At 27.8% G+C, this 22641-nt stretch overlaps 4 protein-coding genes across 5 annotated transcripts in view; 2 read left to right on the top strand and 2 right to left on the bottom strand.

The window, feature by feature from the left end:
* Positions 1 to 2469: 2469 nt before the first annotated feature.
* On the bottom strand, positions 2470 to 7765 carry LOC123292614. The gene is made up of 9 exons (XM_044873331.1): positions 7671 to 7765; positions 7057 to 7603; positions 6106 to 6227; positions 5639 to 6033; positions 5571 to 5580; positions 5039 to 5367; positions 3738 to 4091; positions 3117 to 3314; positions 2470 to 2727 (listed from the first exon to the last, which is right to left on the bottom strand). The coding sequence occupies exons 1-9, from the start codon at positions 7762 to 7764 to the stop codon at positions 2470 to 2472; spliced, it is 2307 nt and encodes a 768-aa protein (XP_044729266.1). The 5' UTR covers position 7765.
* A 1657-nt stretch (positions 7766 to 9422) lies between these two features.
* Positions 9423 to 10476, top strand: LOC123305406 (28S ribosomal protein S18c, mitochondrial). Its single transcript, XM_044887111.1, has 2 exons — positions 9423 to 9547; positions 9618 to 10476. Exons 1-2 carry the CDS (start codon positions 9511 to 9513, stop codon positions 9986 to 9988), a joined length of 408 nt encoding a protein of 135 aa, XP_044743046.1. The 5' UTR covers positions 9423 to 9510; the 3' UTR covers positions 9989 to 10476.
* A 3800-nt stretch (positions 10477 to 14276) lies between these two features.
* Positions 14277 to 19688, bottom strand: LOC123297004 (traB domain-containing protein). 2 transcript variants are annotated; one of them, XM_044878756.1, is made up of 7 exons: positions 19588 to 19688; positions 19097 to 19353; positions 18041 to 18204; positions 17334 to 17465; positions 16109 to 16248; positions 15871 to 16034; positions 14277 to 15193 (listed from the first exon to the last, which is right to left on the bottom strand). In XM_044878756.1, the coding sequence occupies exons 2-7, from the start codon at positions 19350 to 19352 to the stop codon at positions 14931 to 14933; spliced, it is 1119 nt and encodes a 372-aa protein (XP_044734691.1). In that variant the 5' UTR covers position 19353; positions 19588 to 19688; the 3' UTR covers positions 14277 to 14930. The 2 variants fall into 2 exon arrangements, with proteins under 2 accessions (XP_044734691.1, XP_044734700.1); XM_044878765.1 differs by lacking the exon at positions 19588 to 19688 and adding an exon at positions 19518 to 19563.
* Positions 19689 to 20602: 914 nt separating this feature from the next.
* LOC123292604 (vacuolar protein sorting-associated protein 13B) overlaps positions 20603 to 22641 on the top strand; it is a 34851-nt gene continuing 32812 nt past the window's right edge. Inside the window, exons 1-5 of the mRNA XM_044873321.1 lie at positions 20603 to 20705; positions 20765 to 20866; positions 21025 to 21202; positions 21349 to 21445; positions 22296 to 22480. Of these exons, the coding sequence (XP_044729256.1) occupies positions 20780 to 20866; positions 21025 to 21202; positions 21349 to 21445; positions 22296 to 22480 (547 nt within the window). The 5' untranslated portion in view covers positions 20603 to 20705; positions 20765 to 20779. The remainder of the gene's footprint in view (positions 20706 to 20764; positions 20867 to 21024; positions 21203 to 21348; positions 21446 to 22295; positions 22481 to 22641) is intronic.

Below are 22641 nucleotides of genomic sequence, written 5' to 3'. Positions count from 1 at the left end.
TTCGTTTATTTTTTGAAAAGTTCTTTTTAAACTGTCTGTAACATTAAAATTATCATGAAAAAATAAAAGCAGTTTTTTGTCAAAAAGAAAATTTGGTTCATAATATCAATTAAAGCAAGCTATTCGGGAAAAAAGATAATTTTCAAAGTGTGTTTCTAAATCATTTTAATTTATAATATTTTATTGTATATTTAATATTATACCATGCATATATGAAATATACATAGTATATTAAGTTTAGTCCCAAGTTTGTAACGCTTAAAAATAATGATGCTAGGAAAAAAATTTTGTCATAGCTGTTCATAAAATCACCTAATTAGTCCATTTCCGGCTGTCCGTCCGTCCGTCCGTCTGTGGTCACGATAACTCAAAAACGAAAAAAGATATCGAGCTGAAATTTTTACAGTGTACTCAGGACGTAAAAAGTGAGGTCAAGTTCGTAAATGAGCATCATAGGTCAATTGGGTCTTGGGTCCGTAGGACCCATCTTGTAAACCGTTAGAGATAGAACAAAAGTTTAAATGTAAAAAATGTTCCTTATAAAAAAATAAAAAACTTTTGTTTGAAACATTTTTTTGTAAACATCACTGTTTACCCACGAGGGCGTTAATTAGGTGCAAATTTTATAGTATGCATTAATATAAGTGTATATCAGTGTGTGTGTGTGTGTGTGTGTTTATTTAAAAGTGAATATCTTTTGTTATTTACGTGACGTCAAAAAAACAAACGATTGCGCATCAACACTGTATATACATTTTTGCATGTGTTATGTGATAAAGAAATCAACATTGACTATGCATGGTATTTCAACAATTAACTAAGTCAATTGTTTCTTTTCACTTGTTTTACTTATAAGGTGTGTTTTATTTTCATTTTTGAAAAATTTAGGAAGTTTCAATATTAAAATTTGTTTAACCAAGTTAGTAGTTAAGACTTAAGTAAACTTACAGTGATTCGGGAGCAACACATCAAATTTGAAGAATGTAATCCAAATAATCTAAAAATTTAAAAACGTGTGACTATTTTATTTCCGAGCTATAACAAAAACATCATTTATTTTTTGTAACTCACATCAATGATGACGCTCCTTTTAGACAATTGGTTAATATTGACCATTGCAAATATTAGCATCAAACTATGCATTGTTTAGTTTTAATGTTACCACTGCATTCAAGAGGTTAGCTACATGAAACTTTTTGCCACGACTTATGCTTTTGTACACTAAAATTACATGTCCTAAGGTTACGTTTTAGAAGTGTTGCCACGGTGGCAGGGGTGAAAAATTTTGTTTGAAAATTTTACTCAATGAATGTATGATTTACAAATTTTGTGGGAAAAAGTGATTTTTACCTAGAAAACCAACACACTCACCTCCTCTATGATCTGATCGATAGGTACCACCTCTTAAAATTAAGGGTCTATAGAGGTCATTTGTACGAAATTATTTGATTAATCATAGTAAAGTGATTTTTCGGTAAAAAAGTATCCTACCTCGGGCGCTACAAGTGTTGCCACCAAAGAAACACTTCTTGAAAGGAACCTTGGGAATTTTTGAATTTACAAAAGCACAAATCGCGGAAAATTTTTTTAGGTTTTAGTTAACTAAATTGGGAGACAAGCACCAATATTTGGTTCAATTAAAGCGAAGGAGAAAGTTGACGTAACAAATAGATCTGTAATATTAGAGCAAATTTTACATTTTTTTTGATTATATTTATATTAAAGTGTGTACCGTTTTAATTTCACAGTGAAATATTTTTCCAACAAAGTGTGTTTGGAAAAAATGATCCAAGAGTAAAAGTTGCTCTACTTGAAGGGGGCAAATTATACTCATGTTTCATAAATGATAAAAAGTAGAGGAAATTTTTTAATTAAAAATTTATTATTGATGAAATAACAACTTATGTTGGAATTTTTTTTTAAATGTAATACACTATCTATCAAAATATTTTTTTGGGAGTCGCCTAGTTTTTATAAAAATTGAATACGTTAAATTCAAGGCCTTCGTAAGATGCCCTCCTAGAACAACTTTTATCTCAGATCATTTTAAAGTTTTCATTATTTTTAATTTCTCTAATGTAATTAAATAGTTTATAAATAAAAAAAAAAGCATTTTGTATGACCATTTCATTTTATTGGTGAATTATTGAAATCTTTAAATACAAAACATAAAAAATTAAACTATGCATTTCCTTTTTTTATTTTAGTCAGGAGGAACAAACCAACATCGCCAATCATCGCAATAATGTATTTTCGGATCCTAGTTCATAAGAACTTTTTCTTATCTTTTGTTGAATTATAATAACTACCAATTAAAAAAAAAAAAAAAGAAGCGTTTTCTTATTTTTCCCTAAATGAATGAAATAATCATTTCCTGGAATCTGGTTGGGTACGTAAATTAAACTCTGTATAATATTGTAAAATTATAAATTTTTATATATTAGACATTCGCTCTTTATAATACTAACATCAATTATCTGTAATTTTCTTACAAATTATTTTACAAGCTTCAGTACTTTCTAATGAGATTAAATCTAATACAGTAATTGAAAATACCTTGGAATTTTTTTGTTTTAATTTCGTCAACAATGGTATTAATATTTGTATTAATTGTGTACAACAATTCTCTTTAATATCTTTTGGAAATAGAGTTACCATATATAATAAGGCTTCCCAAACGATTAATTGCGCATTATAACTATCATCTAACTTGGGAAATATTATGTCCTGAAAAAATACATAAAATAATTAAATTTGTCAACGTAGAAAAAATCAATCATACTAAAAACATTTCAATGGCGCAACGTAAAAAAAGAAAATTTATTTATAAGGTTTTAGCGCTTGTTTCATTTGACAAAATATATAAAACGTTTGTTTGAAACAAATTTTTGATTTATTCTCATTATTGTATATGGGGAACACGGAACAATCGTAATATTTATATCTTATTCCAAGAAAATTCCAGAACAAATTACACAGAATAGTTAAGTTAACCAGACTTAATATTTTTGTGTATTTTGTTATGAAATTTTCTTGGAATATGGTATAAATATTACGAGTTTTCCTTTGTGCCCCATGTTCCACTGTGCTCCAAATTCATGTAATAGAATACTTACATTTAATGTCATGGTGAAATGTTTTATACAGCATTCAAAACATGCTAAACTTGTTTGTGATGAACTCTGTTTTACTACTGTTGCAAGCAGGTTTATGCAATCATTTAACATTTTAAAATATTCCAATGCATCTGGTTGTACTTCCAAAATATTTAGTGAAAGTATTTTCCACTCTTCTAAAGTATTAAACGGCAACAACTATGAAAATAAAAATGTAATATTATATAACACGACTTATAGTCAGAATCTTTGAGATATAAAAAGCAGCAAACCTCAAACCGAGGCGATAATTGGTCGATTTGGATGATTCTAGTTTTGTTATATTTCTAAGATTGTTTACTAAAAACTAATACCATCAAATATTTGTGCTCTTGTCTAGCAGCGAAATGTGGGAGGATAAATTTAATTAATTTACATATTCAGTACTACAACTGTATGTGTATATTCCGTTTTCTATTATTTAAAACAAAACAATTTCAAAATTTAAACTTTATTTTGCAACTTTGTTTTTTTGGCTAAATCGGCCTATTTAGAGCCTAGATATATCGAGTAGAGTTATAAATAATGTGCGTAATAATTATTTAAAAATGAATCTTTTATGAAAGCAATAACATTACTTACCTCTAAAAGTCGGGAAACATTCCAAGATCGTGTGTGATCTTTTAAACCACCCATAAATACATAATTTAAATAATTAATATTTTCATTATTCCATAATGGCTCAAAATAATATCGATTTACAAGTGATTCTGTACTTAGGCTATCTTTCAGATAAGCAATATCTTCATTTGATATAATGTTCTTACTTTTTACATTATTTACAACCATTATCGTAATAGAAATACTTAATTGTAAAACATTTAGCGACTGAATTGAGAATGTATTAATATCGTTTCGTGAATGGTTTAACATTTGTGCTAAGAAAAGTATAAATGGTGTATATAATTTGAAAAACGATTCCTGTCCACAAATTTCCTAAAAATAAAATATAATGAAGTATTATAGGTTTATAAAAATCAGTCTGTTTAATTTTTCTAACTAACAAAATTTAAATTGTTTTGGAAATGACAATATTTGAAGATTTTTTTAGCTTAAAATAAATTATTTATTTAACATTTCGAACGTATTCAAGTAAATAAAAATCTAAAGTGAATAGAAAATTGTTGAGCTCATTTGAAACATATTAAGTAGACTGAAAACTAATGGAACAACATGCAGTTTTCAAGTTAATCTAACTTCTCTATTTCTTTTCAAGAGACTGATGCTAGTTTCGCGAAGGCCTTATGATTCGAAATCAGATTAGTTCAGTTTGGATACAAAATTGAAGCTCCACAGATTAAGAAAATCTTTTCTACACGCTGATTTGAATATAAGGGAAATTATCCAGTAGTCCATAGTCCTACTTCTACCACTAATTAATGCAAATTATATTTTCATCCAGAATAATATGTGACTGAATGTGCCACTCGCTACCACACGATACTACAATGATATCAATACTTGACTTTGAGGAGATCAGTTCTTAGTCCAAATTTGAGTGCTCTTCTCACTAACATACTTTCTTTCTTTCGTAATAAGAACTTCTATAACTGGTTGGCCGTAGAAAGAAGACTTCGAAGACTTTGATCTATTATAAAAATAGGAGGATGGAACACTCGGGTCTAAAATTTTTTTCGACAATAATAGTTTTGCTTGTTATTTATAGTTTCCGTTTTTATTTTAATTTCTTTTAATTTTTAGTCCGTACTATTTATTAAAAAAGTATTTGAAAGCTGAAATAATTTTATTAAGCTACAATCGAATTTTTCTAAAAGCGCCGCTAGTTTTTATAGAGCATTGTATTGCATGGGGAAAGAGGTCATTTCCCTGACAATTTTTGATGAAAAAATTTAATTGAAACATTAAAGTTTATTTATATTTACCTTGCAACCCTCCAACCACAGTAAAACATTTTCGAAATCTTTTTCAACCATAAATTTATAAATATTTGGGAATAGTATCTCCTGTGCAACATTTTCAGCTGAAATAATATTCTCCTCAGTTATCTTACGAATACAATGTACAAATGTTTGTTGAAATTCTTTTGTCGCATACTGATCACAAACATTTTTTAATAAATATATCCCAATTACTTGATCGCTTTCATTTTTAATTTTTCGCTGGCATAACGGTTTAAAATATTTTAATAACTCAATCATTAAATTGGTTTTCAATTCGCTTTTAAAGCATTCTTCAAAAATGTTCTTTAAGACTTTTTGAGGATTTTGAATTAATAAATACAAAATTGAATTTAAATCATCAATTGATATAATTTTATTAAATGTTTCGATTAAGTTTTCATTAAAATTCGATTGTTCATAAAATGTACTGAAATGTTTCAGCTCATGATAAGTAATTATTACTTTCAATTGATCTTCAATGTTGAGATTTTTTAACGCATCTAATGCAATTAACTTACATTCATCTAATTTTATATGTTCATTATTTTGTAAACTATGAGTTAGAAATAATAATTTATGCACGTCCTCAATATCGCATAATTTTATATAATTTTTCAGAATGTTTCTATGTTTTTCATCACTTAAAAGTTTGTCTAACGATAAAAATTTTTTGAACCATAACTTTTGATTACTATTTTCGTTTTGTACATTCTTAAAAATTGTATCCAAATCAGCCTGTTGAATTTCTTCCTCTATAGATAATGGTTTTATTGATATTGCAGAAAACATTCCTGATAATTCTTCAAGAAATTCTGGTTCGAGATCTAATTGTGACAATTTTTCATTAATAATATGTGCATATGTTGCTACATAATTTTGTATTGTTTGATTCGAATTTTCCAACTTAAATTCAGACCAAGAACAAAAAATTTTTACACTTATTGCTTTTAAATTTGCTTCACAAGCTGATAATAAACATTTATTTATTTCAGACAACCATTTGAATATTTTTTCATGTTTGGTGTCAGCTGATATATAAAATTCAGCACCAATGTTATATTCAATTTCAAATAATTTATGGTATTCTGATATTTTTGGAGATTGATTTATGTATATTTCAAGACAATCATTTGTTAGTTCTAATATACTTTTCATCGTATATCCAGTATACCTAATATATAACAACTAAATGAATAAAATAAATAAATAAATATGTACGTTAAATTTAAAAATCCTACACATTCGAATATATTTTGAGCATTAAAAGAGTAGGGCATTGTAATTTGAAACCAGTAAAAAAGTTGAGTGGGCTAACTGATTTGATTAAAATTGCCTGACGAAATGAATGAATTTTAATTTTTTCCTCTTAAATTTTGAAATTGGCAACATCTAAGGTACACATTAAAAAAATAAATTTTGAGTTTCGTTTAAAAATGAGTGTGTAACTGTTATTTCAAATCATCCATACCTCCCTGCCCAACCCTGTATTTTAGCTCAAAGGTTTAAGAAGAGCAGGCTCTTAAAAGCTTTAATAATATCACTGAACAGAAAAAAAAGCTATGTTAGCCATGCTATAAGAATATAGGGTTTGTTAAAATACTGTAAGTCTGCCGGTCAATGGCTCTTAGACCATTATATTAACAGTTCGCAAGGTAGCACCGTTTTGGTTGAATAATCAATACATATTTGAAATTTCGTTAGTGGCTCCCTTTTGGCGAGTCTATCAAACCTTCTTTCTCTACGACTTTTTTGAAAAGTGTAGCGTTTTCAAATGAGCATGATAACGTCATATTTAATAATTAATGTTATCAAATGATCTCAATCTTCATCAAATTCCCTGTTGTTATAACGGTGTAAACAATGAATTAAAATATAAAAAAAAATACATGAATATTCCCTATTCTTGAATAGCAGAACAATAGCTTCAACTCAATGACCAAACTCAAAAATTTTTAGTTTTTGGAATATTATACATACAATTAGAAAAAAATTTTACATACCGATACAGGTCGCTCATGCCCCAATCTTCATTTTTAAATGATTTTGGAGATATATAATTTTGCAATAATTCAGTTAATCTTTCAACTAAACTTGATAAACTATGCTCTAATCGTATATAGTAAATTTTATCAACTTTTAATCGATATATTTTCATATAAATAGCATAAATTAACATTTTTATACGGTCTAACAAAGGATATGGCAATGAAAATTGAACACTAGTTACAGCATCTTTCAACAGCTCTAAAGATAATGTAACTGGACCATAAGTTAATATTTCACTCAAATATTGTCCTAAATTTAAGCCCCATACACAGTCAAATAAAATGCAGGGTGTTATTAAGGGACAAATGCCGACTAAATGTCCCACATTTGGTTCGTTGGATAAATCTTCAATACGTGTTAGATCACAATTTAAAATTAAGAAAAATGTAATTTTACGTAACATTTCTTCATTTAAATGATTCTGATTACTATCCAAGTATTTGTATTGCATTAACAGTTTATGTAATTGAGATACAATATGAAGAATTGCCGGTTCGTTTCCTGTAAATAAAATAATGTTTTTTTTTTTGGTAAATTTGTATTTGATATTTGATTAAACTTGACTTACCACCACGATTTTTTATTTTTTTTAGTGGACCTACATTTTGATCGGCACTCTTTAAAAGACCTTGAATTTTTGAAAAAATTTCTTCAAAATCCATACCGACGATATTTTAAAAAGTGTTGAAAATTTCTTGAAAAACTACAACTATTTTCTAAGAACAATGCTTCCACTGTTTATACCAAAAATGTTCGTGTTTACGCGCGGTATAAATATTGAATTTGACATAGGTATGGGTACGTTCCACTAAACGTTCACAACGCTCAAAATTTTTCTTTAGCCATTCCACATGACGATCACAGTCGTCATGGTTGTGATGCAAATGTCACTTAAATTATTGATTATATCAAGTTAATCAATAATTTAAGGCTTACAAATTGTAACCTCTTTGTTTTATTTTTCTCAAGCAAGCGGCATAGGGAATATTCATGAAATTTAAATTTGGTTCAAATATTTTTCTTCCGTAACTTTATTAACTGGACATTTCAACTAAATCATTATTTTAGTAATTAATATCTTTTTTACTACTTAAAATTAATTAATAAAAGTACAAATTCAGTGAGGCATTTAAAAATTACTAAAACGGAAATTCAAATTTTTATACGGCCGTGACATCATAGTACACGCTTGTCAAATTTGTTGACATACTTTATGGTATTAATTACTTACATTTTATAGCGTATTTCAATGAGTTATATCATTCTACGGCTTTAAGTAGAATCTCGATAACTTAAACCTCGGTAACATAAAAACCTCTGTTACTTCAAAAAATACTATGTTCCCTTCCCATCAGAGCCCAAAACCTCTATAACTTAAAAGACGCAACCTCTATAACTTAAATAAATAATCTCTGTATAGGCCCTCAGTAACTACATAGAAACATGTACATAATAGGTTGGCTGATAAGTCCCCGGTCTGACACATAGATGGCGTCGCTAGTATTAAATGCATATTATTTTTATATAGTACCAACCTTCAAATGATTCGTGTCAAAATTTGACGTCTGTAAGTCAATTAGTTTGTGAGATAGAGCGTCTTTTGTGAAGCAATTTTTGTTATTGTGAAAAAAATGGAAAAAATGGAATTTCGTGTTTTGATAAAATACTGTTTTCTGAAGGGAAAAAATACAGTGGAAGCAAAAACTTGGCTTGATAATGAGTTTCCGGACTCTGTATTTTTTCCCTTCAGAAAACAGTATTTTATCAAAACACGAAATTCCATTTTTTCCATTTTTTTCACAATAACAAAAGTTGCTTCACAAAAGACGCTCTATCTCACAAACTAATTGACTTACAGACGTCAAATTTTGACACGAATCATTTGAAGGTTGGTACTATATAAAAATAATATGCATTTAATACTAGCGACGCCATCTATGTGTCAGACCGGGGACTTATCAGCCAACCTGTTACCTCTATATTAACTAGGGTACATAGAAACATGTACATACCTCTATATTAACCTTTACCTAACATAGACACTTGATAACTTAAAACCTCTATAACTTAAAATATTTTGTGTTTCCCTTGGACTTTAACTTATCGAGATTCTACTGTACATTGAACTGTCACCAATTGACAGATCACATACTTATGCGTCATCAACAGAGAGCGCCAAAAAACTGCGTTTAAAAATCTCAAAATTATACTGTATTTTAAATATTTTTTTACACTTAATTACAGCATTTTTAAACAGTATTTATAATTTTTACTTTATTATAACGGTGTAAACAATGATTTAAAAAAATTAATGAATATTCCCTATTGTTGTGTGCTCAGTGGAACGCACGAAAAGTCTGTGACTTATTCTAACCTAAAAATATTATATTTAGCTATTAGAATTTAATATGGCTCGTTTAAAACAATTATTTTCTATATATATCAGTAAGTAATGAATTATTATAGTAATTTATAAAAATTTACTATATCAAAATGTTTTTGTATCATTTATTAGGTAAACCATCATATTTCACTGCTCCAAATATAAGACATTTTTCAACTACAATTAACGAAAATGATCTTCCAGTTAGCGATTTACAAAACCCATTTGAAAAAGAAAAAGTGAAGTGTATTTTATGTAAGCACAATATAAAACCAAATTACAAAAACGTTCAACTGTTAACACAATTTCAAAGTCCGTACACAGGACGTATTTATGGTAAACACATAACCGGACTCTGTACAAAGCAACAACAGTTAGTTGAAAAAGAAATAGTTCGAGCCCAAAGTTGTGGATTAATGCCTTATTATAATAAATTAGAACAATATTTGGATGATCCGAAGTTATTTGATCCTGAAAAACCAATTAGACAGCATAAGTATTAATAATTACTATGTACAGCAACTTAAGCCTTTGTCAAATATAAAAATTTGTTGGAGATTGGAGAGATTCAGATAATTTTACATGAATAAATAGTATATGAAGAATAGGTAACTCTAACATCATTTTGGTGATGTCTTTGATTTTTAAAGATCTCGATGAGACAACGAAAATAAATCATATTACAACACAACAAAAATTGTGGATAACTTCTTAAATATCGAAATCCCGAAAGGTGTATTTTTGGAAAGAGTTTATGGACCGTTATATCAACCCAAAGTTGAGACTCCTGCCGATTACAACTGATCATTTAATGATAATTAGAAAAATTGATGTTTTAAATCAAAGCGTCTATCCAAAACACTTCCCTTAGACAGACAGACAGAAGCTACTAGTCTTAGTATTTAATAATTTTGTTGGCATCATTTTTACATGCATTGCATTGTTATTTTTAAAGTTTTCAAAAAATAAAAATTAATTTTAATATTTTGAATTATTTTGTCTTATTTATTTCAGATTTTTATATTCGAATTTAGTTCGGTTGGACTACAAAAAATACGATAATCCCCTTCCTTTTTGCCACATTGCTTCACAAAATTTACTTTGCACTCAAATTACCATTTTCGAGCGACAATTAAATTTTCCATTTAGGTTGCCATTTCTCCGGTTTTGGCCGGATTCTTCAGTTTTTGATATGTCTCCAGACAAAGATTTGATGAATTTTCTGAATATAACTAATAAAAAATATAACTTTTAATATTAGCAATAAACATTCCAATCGGATTAGTTACATGCTTGAAAAAAAGTTCAAACAATCGTTTATAAGACTGAATCATTTTTAAATAATAGCTAAAATTCCTTAACAAAATTTTGGTGTTCTTGCTAAGCTTTAACTTTTAACGAAAGTTTTTTTAATCTAGATTGCTTTAAAAAAGGCAATTTAATCAAAGTAAACTTGATTAGATTAAAAAACATGGTACTTTCGGTAAATATTTCAGCTTAAAAATGGAATCAGCTAAAATTTTGTTTAAGATGTTGAAACTTTCAATGTATATTTTCACTAAAAATAACAATTTTATTTTAAAAATCGGCCGTATTAGATCCATCACTTTGAATTTGCCCATTTCTATATCAAAATTTAATTTTTTTTTTATCTATCGGCCACCAAATGCGACTTGGTATGTAAGAAATAATTGAATAAAATCGATTTTCGTGTCTTTTGGGGTAGAATATCTTAAAACGTTTGCATGTGATTCTATGTAACTTTTAATCCAATGCTTAGAATGGCTAAAGGGCATGTTACCTCTTATTAAAATATGTAATAAATCCTTGATTGTATAATTATTCAATAGTATACAATTTAGTATGCACAATCTGAATATTTTTGATAATTAACTTTTTTTGTTTTGGTAATGCAGAACCTTGCAATTTTCAACATAATCAAAGGCAAGGAATTCAGAATACAAATATGTATTATTTGATTTGGGTAGCCTTAAAAGATTTATTCTTTATTAGTCTGGTTCAGAGCGTAACTTTTTTTAGCATTCACTTCTGTAACAAAAACACTAAGTTTAAAATAAAAACTACTAAAAATTCAATAAATTTGTTATATTTTATTTTATTTGTATTTTTTACAATAGGAAATATATTTCAAAAATAATTATTTACGATTATGCGTATAAAATATGATTTTATATCTAGTTACCCTTATATTTTTTCATTAGTTATTAAAATAAATTGAATTTTATCGGTTTGGACAACGTTTACATCATATTATACATCAAAACCATTATCAGCACAAATAAGCTGGTTAAAGCTAGATCTAAACTAACCGATAAAAGTTCTTAAATGCGTGTTTATTGTTCACAATATCGTAGTTAAAATTGTATCTACTCAAACAAGGAAAAAAAGAAAAAAAAGTAATTTAATTAAGGACTCAACATAAATTAAATCTCAAAAGCAATATATTGTATGTTTTTGTAGTTGCGCCGAAAATAACACATTACTTAATTACAAGCAAGTTCATATGTCATATGAATGTTCCTTGCATATAAACCAAAACTTTTTTACAATACTCTAGAGAGACAAACACCTTAAAGAGCTGTAATAATGTCTATCTAAAGCTGTAGAGTTGATTTTCGGGAAAATTATTTTGGCGACAACCAGGTAGCTTAGTATATAACTACGATAACAGGCTTAAACTGTGTTTATATTCATTTCTTCAAGATACTTTATGACAGATTACTGTCAAATATGTATCTTGAAGAAAATCTACCATTTTCTAATCTATAATATATTTTTCTTAAAGAAGATAAAAAATACATGTAGTATAAATAATACTGCATATATTATTATCTATCAATAATTATAAAAACTTCAAACATTTTATTGTTTTTTAGTTGTTATCTTCATTTTTTTGTTTTTTGTTATTTCAACAATCCCCTTAGGCTCTACACACACATGTGTATATATGAGCTAAAAACATAACGAAAAACTTGATTTGAAAACGGATGAAGTATGCCTGGGAAATGAGAGCGGTTACGACTACTCTATTAATAAATGCGCAATCCCGAAAAAAACTGCGAAAATTGCTGAAAATTTTAAAATCATTTTGGACAATATTTTTGAAATCATTTTTCATATGCCCTTTTAGCAATATAAATTGCCAATTTTGCCGTTGCTAACACCGCGGTGGATATTATTATAATAATCAGAAAAACCTTTTCAAATCATTTTAGTGCTGCTGTAATTTAAAGTTTAAATTTGCCAGATAGAAATTTAGATCCTTTACTAGCTTAGCGTTTAAATGTTTTACGGTTAAAATTTTTAAGTCATTCAGTCGATATACTTACCTAGCATTAGTCAGCCGTGGTATTACAAAAATACCTCAAAAATATATTTAAAAATAAATTTTTTTATTTTATTTTCAAAACAATTTTGACATAACCATTTGTGCTGTTATTTTTTTTTAATTCAAAATATACACAATATACAATAATATCAAAAATTTAGCAATATATATGAATGATTCCATTCCTTATAATCTGTTTAAATAATATTTTATATATTTAAATAGTGGATCTGAATTAATATTTAAAGTATAAGCGTATTTTTTAATAGCGGCTTTAAATTATATCTTTGTTAGTGTAGTCTCAAATAAACAAAAATTTATTCTAAATATTCAATATAAATTTCAACATACACAAACATATCCTTAACAGTTTAAAAGAAAAGAAACTGAATTAAATAATTTTAGGTATAGGTGTTTTATTTTGAAGCACCTTAAAAACGTTCATAAAATACGTGATACATATATAAATGCCTTTTTTGATTTTGATTTATCAGAAATAAAAAGAGCGCAAGCTTGTTTTCATTCTTAATTACAAATTATTTATCCATTATGTTTCATTAGTACGTCGTAGCAAACGTAGTTGAAAAGCATATTAAGCAGTTACTAATTACACTGACTTTCTGGCCCTTAGGACCTATTACCAATAATAAATTATCTAAAATCTGGTTGTAACTTCGTATGAGCCTTGTATTTTGATAAACCAACTATTCCTGCTGAATAAGCTCAATACATTAATCATTAATTTATGTTGTAACATTCCAGCCTATGGAATGTTGAATAAGAATCCGGTTTAGAAAAGTATCACGTAATTTATGACCGGTATTAGCGAAATAATTTAATTTAGAATAAACTAAAATATTTTATTAAAACGAACATAATTCTTTTTGAATATAATCATTTGTAAAATTGGCACACATTTTACAAAATAAATAAAATATAAATGATTCGAAGTCACAATACATTGTGATCAATTAAATCTTACTGAAGGGAATTTATTTTGAAGTAGGTCCGTGTAGATATAGCATTTGAGCGTCATTACTCATAAGTAAAATTTTAATTCTATACTTGATTGAAAAGGCGCTGACATTTTCCTTTCCAAACAATAGGATCTCATTTTTCTTCTTCTTTTAACATAAGGTGTCTATGCCCCAAGTTTGTATAATTATTTTTGAACCTCCTGTATATACTGTTTTTGATTTATATTATGTGGAGGTAAATTCGAAGTTCGGATATAATATCGGACGCCAAAATGAATATACAAATTTACTAAATTGATATCCTAGACCTACATCTATTTTTAACAAAGAAGGATAACTTATAATAAAATCAGTTTAAACATAGAATGTATAGTAAATCTTGAATTCACTGAGTGACCTACAAAAATCAAACGTATTTTTTCATATAATATAAAAATATTATTCAAAATTTTATACAAAGTCTCTTAATTTATTTTTTAATAGGAAGCTACTAGCATTTGTTTCAAAAAGTAGCATAATAGTTTATAAAAAAAATTGCCTGTTTGAAAATTTTTTTCGGTATGAGTTTTGAAATAATAGAAATTATTTAATACCGATCAAGAGGAATATAAATCATCGTCACGTAGTTCAGTTACAAACAACTACGCGATGAAACGTTTAAAATTTTGGTACACCAAGTAGTAGTTCCCAAACAACTAAGTTATCATAAAATTTGCTTAACTACGATTTCTTGATCAATCGGATTTTGATGATTATCATTCTATAAGAAAATTAGAACCTAAAATTTCACAAGAGTAAAGTTTTTCGATAACTGGCTAGCTTTTGAGATATTGAAACATGAACTTTAGACTGCATACCTCTTTGCAAATAATTGATTTTAGAAAATTTAATTAATCCTAAAATATTTACCCTAAACTCTTTTATCTAAAAATTATGAAAATAGTTAAATTTTTTGTGTTTTATCCGTTTGATTTTTGGTGGATCACCCTGATAAGAAATGCAGTACATATGGAACAATATTGAATTTCATTTATAAAAACATGGAAAACAAACACTTTGTATTGTATTTCATATAGCATTCAGTTGTTCTAAACTAGGACCAATTTGAAAATTGATTAGTCATTGATATGCTTTAATAAAATTGAAAACCAAATTTTTTGAAAATCGAAATGTATAAGTTGCACCTTTATATCCTGTATAACCAACTAATGTAATTAAACCTAATCGGATTGAAAATTTAATTACTTTCGATGCTAAAGTTGGTGGTGGTACAATTAGTATATCGGATATTTTATGATCTTGTGGTGTACCCCATAAATTGAGAATACCAGGTACGTGACCAATCCCTACAACACCAACAACTTTTGGCACTTTAACATTACCTGTAAAAAATTTTTTAATTTTAATCGTTTATGTAACAATTCAAATCAAGAATAGAGGGGCATGACGAATACTAACGAAGAGTCAAGCGGACTCAATAAGGGACCAAAAATTTGTGAGGGGATACTTGTTTATTGGAATTTTCGAAGAAATGGGTGGGTTTTAAAAAAGCATAAAAAATTATTTAAAATTTTTCATTCGAAATTTTATTCTTCTATGAGAGTTTCAGTCCGTGTAAGGTATTCTCTTACATTTATAAGTTCAATGCTGATCCTCAGGATTATTTAGTTTTTCAGCAACATTTCAAGTTTCATGAAGGTGCTAAAGCTTGGACTTACACAATAGTGGATGGGAGACGAACTGGAAAGACTTGTAAATCGAGAAATAAGCACCTCTTCTCCAGTAACGTAATGAAGTTAAATATTTGTTTGGTGAAGAAGTTTAAAATCACAAAATTGATAGATATCATACTTCAAAGATTTCAAGTTGTTTTGCAGTCGGGAGAGCATTTAATAGGCAGAAAAAAGGCTTTTTTCCGATTAATTTATCAAAAATTTTTGTCATAGTTTTCGTATTTCGTGAAAGTCCAAACAAACAGATAGACAGTTCTTCCGCAAATTAATGTAATATAATGTTAGTATAAATACTATTAAAATAAATTAATGTAAAATATAATTACCATCGCTAATTCTTTGAGGGACACTACAGCACTGTAAGGAATGTGTTAAGTATATATTTCGTTCATTTACAAATACTTCACCTAAAGCTGGAAATTCTCCAGCCATTTCACTAATTAGTTGCTCTAAGAGATCTCTTTGTTTACATTTTTCTACGTCCTCCTTGCTAAAATCAATATTTTCAATATTTGTATAATAATTAGTTTTATTTTTTTCTATCTAAATTTATAATATTCGTACCTAATTGAATCATTTGTTGTAAGTAATCGCCATGCTAATTTTATCGTTTGCCACCAGGACAACGCTTTTAATGCTCGTTGTAGAGTGATGCTAATTGGTCGATCACCCAAATGAATTGAACAGTTTTTAATTTTTTTTGCCTAATAAAATTTCCAGAACGGATATTAGTACTTATTATTAGTAAGTAGAAAATTAAAATTTCAAAATTTGTTAAATCTAATAAGAAATTATAGACTTGAGTAATGTTGCGGTATAGTAATTTCGAGAAATATATTTTGACAATAAAATTATTTTTAGATTTTTTAAACTTGTTAAAATACTATTACAAAATTCGGTAAATGCAAATAAATTTTATAAATTAAAAAATTTATTTCAGGATTTTGTAAATAACTAATAGGGTATTCCACTACTCAGACCACTTTCCAAAAATTTATTTCGGAAAAATACACATGCTTTCTTGCCAAAAACTTAAATTAAATTTTAAACCTTTTTTAAACTGTCAAAAACGCGGGCATCCAATTTGATGACGTAATATGGGTATCACTATACGAAATAACACAAATAATATTGACAGATATATTCATAGACATCGGATTATAATATAAATATACTTATCTATGTATATATTATACCCAACTGTCTACACTGAACTAACTGATGGTCGATGACTCAAACCGCTATCACAGCAAGGCTTACCCGTGTTTTAGGTCACGTGATATACAGTTTAAAAATTACGATTTTTAATATTAATATTTCAAAAGAAAAAAGTGTTTTTATGACTCGAAATCAGAATATTTAAATATATTTTTACATAAATTTTAACTTTTTTCAAATTTCATTATTTATTTTTGACTAACGATAATACCCTATTATTTAATGAAACAATACTTAATCAAACAACGAACCAAAATTTATTTTGAAAATAAACGGTCCCTTGTTCATATATTTTTTAGTAACAATTTGCTTAATCTAAAATTTATGCTTAACAGGGTGGTGATTGAATTTTTCTCATGAAATTACCTGACGATTCCTAAATTAAAGCAAAAATTCTATGAGCGATATGAATATTTTGATATTTTTCTTTGCTTAAGTTTATATAAATTATTTAATGATATCTAAAAATAATATGTAAATTAGGTGAGCCACCTGCAATACACCATAGAAATGCCCTTACATCCAACACCATCTTTTCTCATTAGAAATTTTTTATTAATTTCGAAAATACCTCATTGAATGCTGTACGGAATTCACCACCAGGAGCAATACCCAATTCTTTCGTAATATGAGCACTCATATTTAAAAATAGTAAATACATGATACCATTTGTTAATCCATTTTGCCGAATCATTGCTATGACCTAAAAAGTAGAAATAAGTTTCAACTAGTTTTATCGCTTTAAAAATTTATAGAAAACTATTTTAGGATAGTCTACAATTAATTAGTTTACATAATTCACGCGACTCGAAAAATTTGAGATCGCACGCACAGGCTTTACTTTCGACAGATTCCTGTTTTTGATATACTAATAAAAAGCAGGTTGAATAATAAAAAAAAAAAGTTTTTGTCGTCATAAAATAAAGAGGTGGGTCTGACAACTTTTAGTAAACTTTCGTGTTTTTAAAATTTTCCTTCATTCCTTTTTATGAGTATCTTATGCTTGTTTTCATCTTTTGTCTAGTCAGGTTTTAGTTTTTAACTTTTATTTAAGCAGTAAGATTACAACGTTTATATTTTGATAGAAAGTGCGTTCCAAGAATTTTGATTTGATACCAAACACGATACATTTTTAACTTAAGGTTTTTTGAAAAATCTACCTAAGTAACGTGGACTACTAAAAATTACAGCGTTAATTTTGTGTTCGCGGTAGTCGGGTAAAAATATTATTTTAATCACATCGATTAAGCTTAATTTTATTATAGTTTCCTTGATTACCTTTTCCGAATTAATATTTTTTGCTTCTTGCATGATAGTTTCTTCATCTAATTGTAAAATATTTAGTCTTGAAGAACATAATTCAACCACAACCACATCGGGTTCTACAGCTTGAATAATATTACTAACATCGTTTTGTGATTCAATACTAAAGTGGGCAGTGCCTGAAAATTTACAGAATAAAATTATAATTCAACTCAAATTGGCATTAAATTACATTAAAACCCATTTAAGAACCATATATTAGATTTCTTATCGTATTATTTGTACCGAATACGAAAATTATTTTCTTAACCTGGCAATGGGACATTTCCAGTGCAGACATTTTTGACCTTGTATTAACGTTCAAAGCTATTTGAATTTGTGGGGTTCGCTAAAACTTTATAAACTTCTTATTTCAGGAAATTGCTGCCAAACATGCAGAAAATTTAGGATTCCTTGCAGGAAGAATTTGACCACTCTTAAAATTCGCATAGGGAGATTACGGATATGTTATCGAACCAGTTAAAATTACACTTCTGCCGAAAGCGTATAAATAATGCATACGTCACTCTATACCAAATTTAAGGATAGAAATGTCTTGCAAGACCCTGAAATATATCCTAAATTTTCTGCAATGTTCGGCTGCCTAGCAGAACCCCCTTATCCCGCAGGGTAAAAAATTTCAATTAAATACACCTAAAAAAAGAAACTTACAGCTTCAGCGAAGCCTGGAATCGCTTTGAGCAATTTATTAAAAAATTGAACTTTCTGCACTGTATACCCATGTCCCTCCGGCAGATCGAAAGAAGATAATTTTCGCATTCAGTGCGTATAACACAACAAGAAAAAGCAAGCCACATTGATGCGCACATTCTACGCCGAAAATTTACGCTGAGGAACTATGAGTTGCATTCTCATTTGTCAAGTTAGAATTCTATTGTACAGTTTCTATAAATATTCTGTTCTAAGCATATTTTGGGTGTTACATGTTTGCTGTAGGAAATACATTTTAAGGTAATTGAAGCGGCAGAATAATAAATATTATGAGTTAGAAATAATTATGATACTAATCACCTATTAAATAAACTTTGCCGCCTTCTGGAGTCCTTAATAGTGTAACAGTCTCTGGTAGATTATCATCAATATGTGTTGGTGATTCATTGGGTTCAGGTTCATTTACTACGATTTTAACATCATCATTTCCAAGTGGATTTGTAGATAATTCAAATTCATCTCCACCTAATTCTTCAAAATTTTCGCTTCCACTACTTTTTTCTGATGTTAAAGGACTTGTATCACCAGATACCGTGGACGGTCCAGATTCAGCCATACTATATTTGAAACAGAAATTTTTAATTTTTGGTTTTTAAAAGTTTTAAATTGTATTAAATCAAATATCTATAACTTGTTGGAAACATTAATACGTAATCAAAAAGGGCCTAAAAACGTCATCATTTAAAATATTTAAAAATTATAGCTTTGAATAAATTCATACTTATAAAGGTCTGGGTATACCAAGGTCTGATTTATAGATTCAAGAAAACTTGCATAAACAAATTTCTTACCTAAAAAATTATAAAAAAACAATTAAAACACCTTAAAAGTTATTATGAAATATTGTACATTTTACAACTTTACAAGAAGTTTTCAATATGGTAGGCTGCTTTCACATGGCTGTTACCTTACGTATGAAAACGCGTCAAGGGATACGTTGAAAATATTTCTGACATAAATCATAGATTATTAATAATATTTTATTAGATGATGCAATGGTACCACAGCGGTACATTTTTAGACCATAGATCTATTTTTCACCATTAACCGGCACGATAAGCTTTATAATGAGAGTTAAATCATGGAATTTGACGAAGGGATAAAGAAGATCTCGCGAACTGACAGAAAAATAAGCGAAATAATATATAATATAAATTTCTACAAATGTTTGTCTGCGCAACACCTAAAAACGGCTGCACTTAATTTGCTAATAATTTTTTTCTTGTACTTGTAATTGACAGGACAAGATATGATGAAAGTGCTGATTGTAGCAACTTTGCTTCAATGAGCACTTGGGTGAAAGACCGCTGTTTGCTTTTACCTGTTTATTATTTAATTTTATTATAATAAATACATATCCTAAAATGTTTGTAAAAATTGGCAATTATGTATGAGAATGATAGGAATTGTAAATTAGAAAGCGTAACCTATATTATTCTAGGAACTGACAAATCGTCTCATGTAACAAACGTTCAAAAAACGCCAACTTTAAAGCTTTGAGCATAATTTTTACGTAATTTTCATTAAAGTCCACATTAATTATAAATAAATTTTCATCAACAAACGACGATTAGAAAACGAAAAAGGATTTTTTTAACTATCACATGGTTAAACATTTAAAAGTGTAAGTTACTTTCCGACATGTTTTTTAAGCCTCCATGTCAGTTCCCATCATGACAAGTAGATGACATTTGTCATCTTAAAAGCGGGATGGTGAGACAGGCCTTACTAGAATTTTACACCTTTTGTTTCAACAGTTAGTTTGACATATGATTGTTGCCTTTTTGTAACTCTCTTAGAAACCGATATGGATTTTCATTAGAGGTTAAAATTTTTTGGAAAGCATAATGATTGAGTGAACGAACAAAACATCAAGAAGAATGTCAAGTGGGAAAATTTTACTTTCTAAGTATAAAGTTTTCTCGTTTTCTCCAATATTTTTAATTTTCCCAATTTTTCTATTTCTAGGGTTTTGCCATCACCATGTTTAAGTTAGAATCGTATTTAACGCCAATACTCTTAAGTTATGTTGATAAATATATAAAAAATTTTCGCCCAGAAGATGCACAGGTATATTTTGCTTTTTACCGTACTTAAAAATAATTGTCCTAAACACCATAAAGTTACTTTTTAGACCCAGAGAAATTAATAGCAATTTATAATTAATTCAATTATTAATTGAAAAATATTCTGTTTAATATTATAACTCAAGTAATGATTTATTTTAGGTGTCTTTGTGGGGTGGTGATGCATCATTTCATAACTTAGACTTGCGATTAGAAGTCTTGGAACAAGAACTGCATTTACCTTTAAGTTTTATTTCCGGGCATATTCATGATTTGATTATTCATGTACCATGGACAAAACTTGCTTCGGAACCAATTACTATTACAATAAACACGATAGGTATGATTCATAATAATTTTCTTAATAAATCTATCCAAATTTATCCTATTTATCCAATAAAAGGTGGTATTTACCTACATTAAATTTCTATAAATTTTAAAAATCAATGAAATATCAAAATCTCATTGTATAATTGTAATTTTTAGAATGTATTTTAAAACTAAAAGATGAAAATGCAGAAGCAGAATCAAACAGTTCATCAGGACAAAAACGAGATGAAAGGCGTAAAAAATTAAAACCAGAGTAAGAATATTTATAATACAACTTTATATAGAGAATTAAAATATCAAAATTTGTCCCAATAGGGAATATTCATGTATTTTTTTTATATTTTTAATTCATTGTTTACACCGTTATAACAAAGTAAAAAATATAAATACTGCTTAAAAATGCTGTATTTAAGTGTAAAAAAAATATTTCAAATACATTATAATTTTGAGATATTTAAACACAGTTTTTTGGCGCTCTTTGTTGATGACGTATAAGTACGTTCAATGTATAATTTACACTTTAAGAAAATGAATTTACAACATAGAATTTGCACTCGTTATTATTAAGTTTTCTAATAAAAAGCCGTAGAATAGTATAATTTAATGAAATACCATTTAAAATGTAAGTAATTAATATCATACAATATGTCAACAAATTTGACAAGCCCGTACTATGATGTCATGTCCGTATAAAAATTTGAATTTCCGTTTTAAAAATTTTTAAATGCCCTCATTGATTTTGTACTTTTATTAATTAATTTTAAGTAATTAAAAAGATATTAATTACTAAAATAATGGTTTAGTTGAAATGTCCAGTCATTAAGATTACGGAAGAAAACTATTTGAATCAAATTTAAATTTCATGAATATTCCCTATTGCTTTAATCAATTAAAGACCGTGAGCCTATGATGAAGCGAAATTTCTATTATTCTTTTTATCTGCTATTTGGAGAATAGATAAATTTGGCAATAAAAAATTGGGTTTTAATTGTGTCTCGAAAGTCAAGTTTATGTAATTCGTGCTTTTTGATTTTCATATTTCGACGTTTCAAGTTTTAAAGAGTAAAAGAGATATTATATTTTTTTTTTTGAATAATTTTTAGAGAGGATGTTGTCACTACTCCACCTGGGTATATGCAAAATTTAGTAACGAAAATTGTTAATAATATCTGTATCAATTGTAACAATTTAATATTAAAATATGTTGAAGAAGATATTGTGGTTTCTGTTAATATTCGTATGTTGAAACTATCATCAGCTAATCAAAATTGGCTACCAACATTTACAGGTATCAAATTATTTTAACAGTATTCAAATAGATTTATAGCACAAGTGCTCAAACTTGAACACAAGTGGCCGTAGGCAACTTTTTTGGTAAAAGTCACCTGCGAAGAAAAATATTTTTGCACATGACCTTTTTCTAAACGACACTAATAGTACAGGAAAAGA

This window comes from Chrysoperla carnea, chromosome 1 (assembly GCF_905475395.1).
Source record: "Chrysoperla carnea chromosome 1, inChrCarn1.1, whole genome shotgun sequence".
Taxonomy (NCBI): domain Eukaryota; kingdom Metazoa; phylum Arthropoda; class Insecta; order Neuroptera; family Chrysopidae; genus Chrysoperla; species Chrysoperla carnea.
This window is presented reverse-complemented; position numbering and strand designations above follow the sequence as displayed.